This window comes from Erithacus rubecula (genome assembly GCF_903797595.1).
Source record: "Erithacus rubecula genome assembly, chromosome: 4".
NCBI lineage: Eukaryota > Metazoa > Chordata > Aves > Passeriformes > Muscicapidae > Erithacus > Erithacus rubecula.
In genome coordinates, this window is record NC_136686.1 from 67,001,585 (window position 1) to 67,014,137 (window position 12,553).

The window sequence follows — 12,553 nt, forward strand, 5'->3', positions numbered from 1 at the left end:
TGCTGCCCTAAAAATGGCTCTTCCACTTCTTCTTTTTATTGGGCTGCCCTGCAAATGGCTCTTCCACTTCTTCTCTTTATTGGGCTGCCCTTCAAATGGTTCTTCCACTTCTTCTTTTTATTGGGCTGCCCTAAAAATGGCTCTTCCACTTCTTCTCTTTATTGGGCTGCCCTTCAAATGGTTCTTCCACTTCTTCTCTTTATTGGGCTGCCCTTCAAATGGTTCTTCCACTTCTTCTCTTTATTGGGCTGCCAGATCATTCTTGGGGAGAAAAAAAAAAAGCTCTTCTGCTGAAATTAGTTGATGGTCTTGTGCTTGATTTGGACAATGCCTTTATCCTCCTCTCCCAAGCAGTCTCTGCTGCAAAAAAATGATCAGAGGGGAGGGAAGAGAGAGGGAGAAACACATATTTTAGTAACTCCAAGTTATCCCAGACAGTCCCTGAATTTTGGCTGCAAGTTTTTAAAATAAGGATACAGAACAAGAGTCGTTGTTGATAAACACATCATGCCAGAGACAAGTCAGAGAAGCAGAATAAAGCAAATTGAGGACTCAACAAGTACAGGTTTGGAGGTCTGAAGAGTCTCACTAATGACCCATTTTCATGCTCTCATGGTTTTAGTGCTGTGGCTATTAAAGGAAATTCAACCACCTGACATTACAATAAGAAAAATCCCATTCCCAGCAATTAAACTCCTGAGGAAAAATATCCTGAAAACACTCATGACTGAGAATCCCTCACCTGGTTCCTCCCTGGGCTCAGTCAGAATCAAAACCCCAACAGTGTGAACAGGCTGCACTCACCTTGGGCTTCATTACAGAAACCACACATCATGGAATGGTTTGGGTTGGAAAGGAACTTAAAAATCATTTCATTCTTTTCACTAGATCAGATTTCCTGTGCCTGGAAATGTTCCAGGCCAGGCTGGGCAGAGCTTGGAGCAGCCTGGGGTAGGGGGAGGTGTCCCTGTCCCTTTAAGGCTCCTTCCAACCCAAACTATTTTTATTGTCTACAAAACCCATCAAACAAATAAGAACTAATTATGAGTCTCCTTGCAAGGAATGGTAGGAAGGGATTTGATAATTCTGAATTTTTAAACCTTAAAATTTTGCAGGTGACCTCCAAACAGCTGATTCAGGTGTCTGAGCAACACTACACAGCTTGGAAATCTGAGCTGCATTGTCAGTCATGGAAATTAGGGATAATTAACAATAAAGTGAATTAAAACCATATCAGGGTTTGGGTTCAACCAAATTCTCATATTATTCCTGAAAATAAACTGTGCTAGGGTTAGGAACTGCACTTAGATTGGATTTTGGGATAAAATCTCTTTCCCAAAAGGATTGTCCAGCCTGGCACAGCTGCCCAGGGGTGGAGTCCCCATTCCTGGAGGGAACTAAAAGCCATTTAAAATCTGGAGGTGGCACTTGGGGACATGGTGGCCTTGGCAGTGCTGGGAATGCTTGGACTTCATGATCCTGGAGGGATTTTCCAACAATTCTGACTTCAAAATTCCTCAAGGCATCCACACAAACAGGTGGTGTCTGTCCTTGTACCCCCAAAATCCTCCAGAATCCACAGAGAAGAAGAAGCTGATGGAATAAAAGGAGTCAATTTTGTGCTCCTTGGGTGAATTTGCAAACAAAAATCTGGGGAAGTTTCATCTGATACCAAAATCTCCAATCTCACATCCATGGCACCTCCATGGAGATTTCTAGAAAGTTCAGGAAGGCTCATCTACCTGGAAATTTCCTTTTTGCAGAGGAATTACAGACTCACTCCAAGCCAGCTCTGGGCTGAATATTAAATTTCTGTCCATTTAACACTGTACAAATTAACAGAGGAAATTCCCAAGGGATCTGAGAAAAAACGAGCTACTTTTGTTTAGTGTCCTAAGGAAAAAATTGAAGATATCTGTTGATCACATCCATATTTCTGCCCACAAAATTTCACCTTCAGACAAACAGGGGTGTTTTGGTTTTGTCTGCATTTTGGGCTTTTTAGTGTTTTTTCTTACCCTTTTAAATGAATACATTTAAAACATTTTCCTTTTTTTTTTTTACAAAACCTCATGGAGTGAAGCAGGTCCATAATAAAGTTCCTTCAATGAGGGCAGTGTTAAATGATGAGACCTTTTTGTTACATTTCAATTCAGTGTTTCCAGATACAAAAATTCCATGTCTTTTTCTCTTTGACTGGAAATTGGTATCAAATAAAAATACTGAAGGATGAGACTAAAATCTTGGCTTTATTCTATTTAGGATGCATAATTAAGGACTCATTTCATCCAACAAATAAAAATAGTGGTTACAAGGCTGAAGGATAACATTTTGTAGCCAGGCTGTCAGGCACCAGCATCTGCTGGTTTTGTTATTTTAAGTACTCTTAAACCTCACCTGCCTGAAGAGACCTGAATCCTTCTGGAATTCAATGGTTTAACAGGAAATTATTGCCCAGATTTGTTAAACCATGGACTAGTTGTGTTTCTATGTAAGGATCAGAACTTCTTGTAGCCCAAGGTGGGGAAAAAATTGAGAAAAAGAACTTCCAAAATGTATATTTTAACAGCTATTGTCCATACCCATGGCTGGAAAACCAGAAAAAAAAAGATGAAAAATCCATGGATGCTCTGGAGTTACTTCAGCAGTGGAAGCCACACACAATCCAAATATCTTCCCCTTAATGGCTCCATTAGGTTAAGTTTTCCTCTCCATTACTGGCATTATCATTATAATAACATGCAAACATTAATAACAGAGTTTAATTTATCTCCCCCAGCTTCTCATGACTTTGGGAAGAGATTTCAAGGGAAGATACAACAATGTGTCAAAGCCCTCTGAATTAACAACTCTCAGGGTTTTTTTTCTAAGGAGGGGAGGAAAGGACAGATAGAGACATGAGATTACAGGCAGCATGAGAAATAAGGAGCACACAGAAGAGAGGGGGAGATAATTATAAGCAAGATAGGAAAGAAAGAGGAGTCAATAAATTCAATTTATGAAAAGCACAGAGTGTGCTCAGCCCGAGCACAAGTGCCCAGACTCACTGCCAGGAAATCGGATTAGTTCACTTATTTGCTTTTCAATATCTTGCTCTATTCCCTCTAGCAAATTTTCTTCTTCCTTTGTTTCTTGTAGCCAGTGTCAGTTAACTTTTTCATTTCTGAATCTGCCATTTATCCCCCCCTTCCTCCTCTGGCTCCCAACCAAGCTCACAGACAAGGTAATTTTGAAGTGATTTTCTAGCAGCATTTAGGAATTATTTCAAAGTAACTGTCTGGACTTGTGGGCAAACAGTGAGTAAAAAATAATTACAATTACAGCTGCAGCATGTGGAGGATGGGCTGGTGTTCATTATGAAAAACAATTGCTCCTGCTTGCAAATATTTCCATCATAAAAGGCTTCTCCTTCTCTGTTATCATGAGAGAAACCTCTCTGAATTCTCATCTTGAAGCATGTGTGAAACAGAATCAGAAACATTTAGGAAACACTTTTAACTACTTGACAGGCTTGGATGAAGATCTTCAACCAAAAAAAAAAAAAAGGTGTTTAAAAGGGTTCAAAAACCTAATGCTCATATTTATGCAATTTGCTTTTCCTGCACCTTCTGAACATGAATTAATTCATCCTCATCAGAGCCTTCTGAAGAAATTCCTATCAGATACAAACTCGAGTTAGAGCTTAAACATGTCTAAGCAATTAATCCATTTTTTCCTGGATACTTTAAAAAATCAGAAGAAGTTGTACATACAGTAAATTAGTACTGCAGATGCTGCAGGGCCATGGGGAAATCCACTACAGAACAAACCAAAACAGGGTTACAAGTGACAGAAATGGCCTCAAGTTGCACCAGGGCAGGTTTGGGTTGGATATTGTGGAAAATTTCTTCATTCAAAGGCTTGTGCAGCCAGGGCAGGGGTGAAGTCCCCATTCCTGGGGGGTTTAAAATCTGTGAGGATGTGGCACTTGGGGACAGGGTCAGTGGTGGCCTTGGCTGTACTGGATGGTCTTAAGAGTCTTAATGAGTCTGTGATTCTCATTTTATTCACTGGATTTCTCCTAAAAAAGGAGATTGGTGCAATCAAGGAGGAGAAATCATGGAATCACAGAAGAATTTGGGTTGGAAGGGACCTTCAAGCCCATCCAGTGCCACCCCTGCCATGGCAGGGACACCTCACTGTCCCAAACCCTGTCCAACCTGGCCATGGACACTTCCAGGGCTGGCACAACAAATATCAATAAAAGATCAATTAAAGGAAATTAATTTGAAGGGACAGGGAGCTCTCAGGGCCTGAGGAACAACCAGCTGTGTTAATTCCAGCAGATCTTTGGGAACAGCAGCATTTGAAAACAAAAATTTACCAAGAAAGATCAGAGTCAAAGTCTCAGGGATTTTCTGCCCAAGGGAAGGTGATTACCATGATCAAACACCAGCTCTGCTCTCCACTATCACATCAAGATGGGTGTCCTCACATGCTCAAATATTAACTCCCAGATTTGAGAAGAAATAAAGATCAACAGAGTGATTTCAGCACTTTTTACACATCTTGCACGTGGGCTGTGAGCACATTTCTTGGTTTGTTTAAGAACACAGCTGAGGTCAATATATGCATTTCTGTATTTGAAAGATGCAAGCTGATGAAAAAAGAGTAAAACTGAGAAATTGTAGCTTTATTTAATTTAATGATTTACATACTTCTGTCATTTTACTTCATGCTGCACTAATAAAGCATAAAGATTTTAATTGGCAGTGACATCCATACCCTACAAAACTGGAAGAGAGGAGGGGAAGAGCAGGTAAAAGACAGTTTTAGAGCCTTGCATAACACAAAATAAAAGAAATCAATGGTGACCAATGAGTCCACAAATTTCTCATAAAGAAAATAGATAGATAGATAAAAAGAAACATCTGCCAACAGCAAAAGCTCCTACACTAAACAACTTCCCAGAGGAACAGCTGGAAACCTCAGCATTTAAATCTGAGTGTTTCCACAGAGCTCTGGGAACTGGGAAATGCTTAGGCATGGAGCAAGGGCTAACTGGAAATTCCTCTGCCCATCACTGCATCACTTTTCAGTGAGAACAGGTCCAGAGTCTCACCTGTTTGGCATGATTGACACAGTTCAGGTACTGGCTGGCCAGGGCAGAGCAGCTCAGGGTCTCCTGGGCATGTTCTCGGTAGCACTGGAGGATTTTATCCTGCAGCTCCCCACAGATGGGGTGGGACTCATACCTCCTGTGGGAACAGAGAACACTTCAGGGTTTCCTTCTAAAATATCTCAGGAAAGACAAAAATCTTGCATTATCATCATCATTATTATTATTATTATTATTATTATTATTATTATTATTATTGAATCAGTTTGGGTTGGAAAGGAGTTTAAAGCACATCCAGTTCCACCCCATTCTACAACTCCCAGGCTGTTCCAAGCTCTGTCCAAACTGGCCTTGAGCACTTCCAGAGGAAAGAATTCTTCCCTGTGAGGATTACCCAGGGCTGCCCCATCCCTAGAAGTGTCCAAGGCTGGGGTTGGAGCACCCTGGGATAGTGGGAGCTGTCCCTGCTCATGGAAATGGGGTTGGAACTGGGTGATCCTTGAGGTCCCACCCAACCCACTCTGTGATTCTGATTCTCATTTCTCTGTTTTCCTCTAGCAGGGAAATGACACATGAAGAACAAATTCTGCTCCTCCAGGGTATTGATTTCTCGACAATCACTGAAGATGTTGTGCTAAAAAAAGGGAAATTAAGTCACCTTGATTTTACAGTAGGTACCTATATAAAACATCTCTTTCTCCTTTCAGTCATTACCCTGCATCTGTGAAACCTAAACCACAATTTAAATGCAGTCCCAGGTGCTTCCACACTTCATGATCTCCAAGTTCAAACTTCTGCAGACTCTTATGGAGGAGGATTTTCCCTTAATCCCTCCTCTGCTGAGATCAGCACGTGCTTCAAAGGCATCAAAGGGCATTTCAGGCATCAAAATGTGCAACCACAAACTGCTGCATATGGAGGGAGGGTGGCAAGGTCTGGATTGGGACAGGGAACACCAGAAACACCAAGGATGTTCTCTGCAGACACCTCCAGTTGTGATGATTTAGGTCCAACTAAACCCAAGCTCAATTAAAATGCCCAAAACTCTGGTTTGAATTGATAAAACAATACAAGAGAGCCTGAATTAACTAAAAATACCCACAGTAAACCTTGCTGTGCCTTTGCTCACAAGTGATTTTAAAGTGATTTCTTCTATACAGGTGAAGAATAAAGGAATGGGCTGCTCTAGCATTGCTGCATAAATTCTGCCAATATATTTACAGCCAGTTCAATGGGAGGATTCTCTAACCCATGATAAAAAGCTTCTAAATTTGATTTTTTCCCCCAGAGCCATGCCATCAGTGACCAAAATCCAGGTATTATTCCTGATTTGGATGTTTTGAAGGACTCCATACATTGCCAGCCATATGGGAGCCCTGTGAGACACATCTCCTGGCCCTCAGTGACTTGTTTTAGGTCAGTGAGAACAAGGCCACTTCCTTTAAGTCACCCAAGTCCATTTCTTGGATTAATCTGAAGGTGAGCACTGTCTCTGTATTGATCAATGCTTGTTCCACTCCCCTAATGCTCTGTTGGCACCTTTGGGAAACACAAAATGAAATTACTGCCTGGCATTAGAGGGCCATAAACCACAGGATCTCCTGTTGGGAAAGGAGGTTCCTTTGAGCATTATGGGAACTCCTCTGAAGGGTTTCCCATTGATTTCTGTCAGGGATGGATCCCAGGACTCACAGATGGATGGTCAGAAACAACAGCAAGGAAACTCCTCCAAAGGGGAATGAAATATCTCCCTGACAGAGACCCTCCTGAAGCTGCTATGATTACATCAATTAATACTTAAATGGGATCTTGGGAAGGAATTCCTGGCTGGGCTGGAATTCCCAGAGAAGCTGTGGCTGCCCCTGGATCCCTGGAATGTTAAGTTCCAGGTTGGACATTGAGCTTGGAGCACTCTGGGATGGCCCATCCAGTGCCACCCCTGCCATGGCAGGGACACCTCCCCCTGTCCCAGGGTGACCCAAACCCCAGTGTCCAACCCTGGACACTGCCAGGGACTCAGGAGCACCCACAGCTTCTCTGGGAATTCCATTCCAGTCCCTTCCCACTCCCCCAGGCAGGAATTCCTTCCCAATATCCCATTTAAATCCCCCCTCTTTCAATTTAAACCTCTTGCCCCTTGTCCTATCACCCCTGTAAAGTAAACAAGATTGTGTCCTACACTGTATTTATTTATTTCATTGCTCAGGGATTTCCCAGCTAAACAGCAGCACACAAACCATGGGAGTGCAGCAGGAATGCCAGGGGATGCTGACAGATCTGCAACTCAGTTCAACTCCAGAATTCCTGCCCAGAACCATCACACCCAAAATCCCAGCACAAGTCAACATGAGCAGCACATGGAACAACATGTTTTTATTAAGTTTGCAATTCTTTGATCTGCTTTCCCTTCTCCAGCTGCTCCTGAAGCACCTCCCAAGCCAGAATAATCTTTCAGTGCTGGAATAAATGTGAGGGAGCCATGCACCCACCTTTTCCAGAGAGCTGATGCATCACAACCTCATAAAGGTAACAGGATGAGAGAGACAGTCTTAAATAAAAGAAATATTCCATGCTAAAGCATGAAAAGAAAATTTAATGAAGAGAACTTTGTACTCATCTGGGCCCTCTCAAAGAGCATAGCTTATTGTGCTCCTGGGGGCTTGGGGAGAGGAGCCCCTTCATGGCATTCAAACAAAATGTCTACTAAAGAGGAAATTTGAAATCACCACAGTGAGCTGGGTGAGTTTCATGCTAAAACTGACACTCTCACTGAAGGAATCTGAATGGATGATGAGTTTCCAGCTATGCAGGTATCTGGAATAATCCCCCCCCAGATCAGGACTTCAGGCAATTGTCATAAAATATGGGGGGGGGGGGGGGGGGGGGGGGGGGAAATAAGCAACAAAAAAGCAGAGGGAGAGATAAAAATAGTGCCATGAGATGGGCAGGAGTACCCAGGGCTTAATTTAATTCCTCATTAAAGTGCTGACACCTATCAAAGGCAGCTGATTTTATTTGTGTAACCCTTGGCTACTTGTGAAGTGCTGAATAAAACAGAGCAGAGTGATGCTCTGTGTCCCAGCAGTACAGAACAGCCCAAGCTGCAAATCCTCAAAATCAAACCTTGCTGTGCCTCCTCCACAAACTGGGGGTGGTTCCCAGCATGGGGCAGTGCTGGGGAAATCCAGAGGAGTCTCAACTTGAAAACAAAACCCTACAAATGAACCTGATCCCACTGAGCCCCAGAGCACCAGCACAGGTGTTGGAGAGGATGTTCTGACCTGTTTTATTTAATCCTGCTGATGGAGGAGAGGAGCCAGACCTGGCAGAATGTAAAATAAACAACAAAAAAAAACAGAGGATGTTTCTTTTCTCAGTGTTCTCAGAATAAACACAAAGGTAAGGAAGAATAAATGGATGTAACCATATGGTGAAACAAAAGGAAACTGAGGCAATGAGTGTGTAACAGCTGAATTGTTTTCAGGTGCTTTATGAAGAGCCAAGAGGAGTTTCAGAAGGACTGGTGGGAATTTAATCAATTAACACTCTGTGTCCAGCAGAAATTCCTTCTGAGAAACAGCAAGATGTGTTTCATGGAATCATGGAAGGGTTTGGGTTGGAAGGGACCTTAAAACTCACCCAGTGCCACCCCTGCCATGGCAGGGACACCTTCACTGTCCCAGGCTGCTCCAGCCCTGTCCAAGCTGGCCTGGGACACTTCCAGGGATCCAGGGGCAGCCAAAAATATTCAGCAGGGAACTGGAAATAGCAGGAAGCAGAGGATGTGTGATTTTCCTGGGTAACAATGATGAGGAAGCCAGTGGCAGGATGAAAGGGGTGATAGGAATTTGGGGTAGGGAAGAATCTGCAGTACTGCTTTCACTGGACACAGGGCAAGATTCCTCTTCTTTTAGCCAGGAGGAAAAAAAAAAGTAAAATGAATGTTGGTAGCCTGAACAGAGATGGATTTAACTGAGCAGATGGACAGGAAAGGGCACACAGGAGGATTTTGTACATGGAGGCAGCAAGAGAAACATGAGCTCAGCTCAGGAGAGCCTGAAGGACACCTCTGAAACAGCAGCCAGGCACCTGTGCTCCCATCACCACCCAAATGGGGCTGGTCAGAGGATTCCTCTTTTTTTAACATTACCTCACCCATAAAACCTCTTCCAGCAGCATCACTGCTGAGTGAATCCACAGGATGGGTAGCACAGAAAATAGTTGTAAAACACAACCCAGGGGAGAAAAAAAAAAGACAAAAGGGCATATGGTAATGAATTGCTGCACCATTATTTTTAGTTTTCACATTAATTTACTCTTGATATTAAACTATTTTTAAAGCTTGCACATGCAGTAGGTGATGACTCGAGATGTGTGAGGCAAAAACCAAATGGTTCTGTTCTTCTGTGAATGGTTTGGGGGGAAGAACACAGATCTGATTGCTGAAAATCTCCAACTGCTGCTCCCTAATCAAGCTGTGCCCACACAGAGCCCTCACAATCACTGTGTGGGAAGTGCTGCCAGCAAAAGATCAAGTAGTGCAGAGTTGATTCTTGCTTTTATTTACACTCCCAATGCAGAGTGTGACTTCTCCAAAAGGTGGAAAAGAAAGAATTTTCCTAACAAATCTCTGCTGAAATGCTGGAAGAGAACCAAGGTGGTTTCTGCTCTGCAACTGAGAATGTAAAATTTACAAATTAATACTAAATAAATGACTTGAAAGTTGTAGCACCTTTTGTGCTACTCATAATCAAGTTCAGTATTAACCTTCCCTGGGTTATTCTTATGTCCTTTCTCCAAAAACCCCAGCACACCCAAAATCACAAGGAAATGTTTGTCATCCTCTCATTTATTTCATCTCTTACCCAGCCTTGTCAAAAGCTAATAAAGATTAATTTCAAATATTTTGGCCTTTGGAACTTAGGAAGAGAAGAGAAGAGAAGAGAAGAGAAGAGAAGAGAAGAGAAGAGAAGAGAAGAGAAGAGAAGAGAAGAGAAGAGAAGAGAAGAGAAGAGAAGAGAAGAGAAGAGAAGAGAAGAGAAGAGAAGAGAAGAGAAGAGAAGAGAAGAGAAGAGAAGAGAAGAGAAGAGAAGAGAAGAGAAGAGAAGAGAAGAGAAGAGAAGAGAAGAGAAGAGAAGAGAAGAGAAGAGAAGAGAAGAGAAGAGAAGAGAAGAGAAGAGAAGAGAAGAGAAGAGAAGAGAAGAGAAGAGAAGAGAAGAGAAGAGAAGAGAAGAGAAGAGAAGAGGAGGATTCCATCACATTCACACACACCCACTGCATGAAGAGAGACATTTAAACCAGAGAGATTTTAAACCAGAGTTTTCCCACCTGGTAAAACACCTGGAATGCTGGCTGGGTACTGGAGCAGCCACTTGGAAAACAAAATGGAAACAATTTCTTTGTGTTGTAAGAATTAATTTAGTTCACACAGGGAGGGAAGAACAACTCTGAGGTTATCAGAGAGAAATTATGGCCTTAAATCTGGCAAAAAAGTAAATACAATCAGAACTCCAAGGTGCTGGAGAGGGACAGGGGACAAGAGATGGAGGGACAGGACACAGGGAATGGCTCCCACTGCCAGAGGGCAGGGCTGGGTGGGATCTTGAGAAGGAATTCTTGGCTCAGAGGGTGGGGAGGGACTGGGATGGAATTCCCAGAGAAGCTGTGGCTGTTCCTGGATCCCTGGAAGTGTCCAAGGCCAAGGATGGGGCTTGGAGCAGCCTGGGACAGTGAAGGTGTCCCTGGCCATGGCAGGGGGTGGATCTGGATGGGCTTCCAGGTCCTTTGCAACCCAAACCATTCCAGGATTGAGCAATTCCACATTTGCACATCCTTAAAGCTTTTCTTGGGCAAAGACTTAAGAGGAAGACAACAGGAAAAAAGTGTCCTGGTTGTGAATCCTGATTTGTTGGATGAACTGGTTGCCAAAGAGAATCTTCAGGTCCTCAGGATCAGATCTCTTCACCCAGAGAAGAAAACTGCAAGGGCTGGATCTCAATTATCAATGAATTACAGAATGAAATCTCAATGATTACAGGACAGGGGCAGCCAGACTGGTCTCTCAGTCAAAAATAATGTTCAAAAATAATGACAAAGGAAGGTGTGAGATACCCATGAAGAGATTACAAGCAAGATTTGGCTCAGGAAAGCCTCACAGCCCCATTTGTTTGAAGGCAAAATGGCATCACTGAACATTTCCCTCATTTTTATAGTATTCCCTAAAAACTCACTCCCAGCTCAGGAGACCCTGATCTGACCTGCTGTGCTTGCCTAAATTCCAAATATCTCAAGGTGCAAACCATCAAATAGACAGCATTCCCATCCACCCTGACAGACAAAATCAGTTTGAATACTTTTATTTAAATTGATATGATCAGACTTGCATTATCCCAAACCACTATTTGTTTATAAAATCCCCCTCCCCCTCCAAAAATAGAAGGAAAACCCTTTTAAAACCCAAAGCACACCACCATAAATGCACAAATGTACCTCTCCCACAGCTGGTTCCTGCAGCTGCAAGAGGAGCAGAGTGTTGGAATTACCCAAATTTAGGATGTACTTTCCTTTTTAGCTTAAGGGACAGCTTTTAGTGAATAGCAGGATACTAAAATAAATAATCACATGGATGGCAATGATACAAATTCCTTCTAACAGGGGCATGGATGCTGCTACATAGTAGGAAAGAGAATTTAGCAAATGCAGTCTTTAATTAGAAGGAACTCAAGGAGGAGCAGTTTTATCTCTGTGGAATATTTTGTAGTACCTAAATGTTATATATAGAAATATATAGAGAAATACTCCTTGGCTTTGCAAACCCATCTCCTAATTTTGAGTTCAGAGACAAAGAATGATCCCAGATACAGTCCCACCACTGTTGAGGACAAAATCTAAATTCTTCCCAGCTCCAGAGTCCAAAGAATGGAGTCAACACTTCTAATTCCATGATTAGCAAACCAAAATTTGCCATCCAAAGCTCATCCTGGAAACCCAGATCACAGATTATTTTTAGAGTTTCCATGTGGTATCACTTGAGCTCAGCCTTACTCACCCAAAAAAGAATTATTTAATGAAGATTGGCAAGATTCCACTTGGCTGCTCAGGGGAACACAAGTCAAGGATCATCACTGCAAACAACACCATGTGATAGAATTCCTTACTATTCACTCCTAATAAGGAATTTGGAGGAGGTTTCTGAAGGTTTAGGGAATTAAAGGAATCAAGGTTCTGCTCAGCTCCAGCTCCAGCTCATGGAAAGGCAGATCCAGGCTCTGGGAGATTGGGATTTCTCATAGAAGTGGTGATGAAAGTTGCAGAACTCCTTGGATATATTAAGTACCATTACATGATAGATTAAACCTTGGTATTTCTAATTTTTAAAGGAAAAAATAATTCTGCAAGTTTGAAACTTGCCTCTATATAAAGGTGGCAAAAAAGACAGAGTTCCATCTACTTAAA

At 42.4% G+C, this 12,553-nt stretch overlaps 1 protein-coding gene across 3 annotated transcripts in view; it reads right to left on the reverse strand.

Moving 5' to 3' along the window:
- Positions 1–266: 266 nt before the first annotated feature.
- CHCHD3 (coiled-coil-helix-coiled-coil-helix domain containing 3) overlaps positions 267–12,553 on the reverse strand; it is a 116,945-nt gene continuing 104,658 nt past the window's right edge. For all 3 annotated transcript variants that reach the window (XM_079304019.1, XM_079304020.1, XM_079304021.1), the window contains 2 exons: positions 5,102–5,237; positions 267–360 (listed from right to left, as the gene is read on the reverse strand). In XM_079304019.1, the coding sequence (XP_079160145.1) occupies positions 334–360; positions 5,102–5,237 (163 nt within the window). In that variant the 3' untranslated portion in view covers positions 267–333. The remainder of the gene's footprint in view (positions 361–5,101; positions 5,238–12,553) is intronic.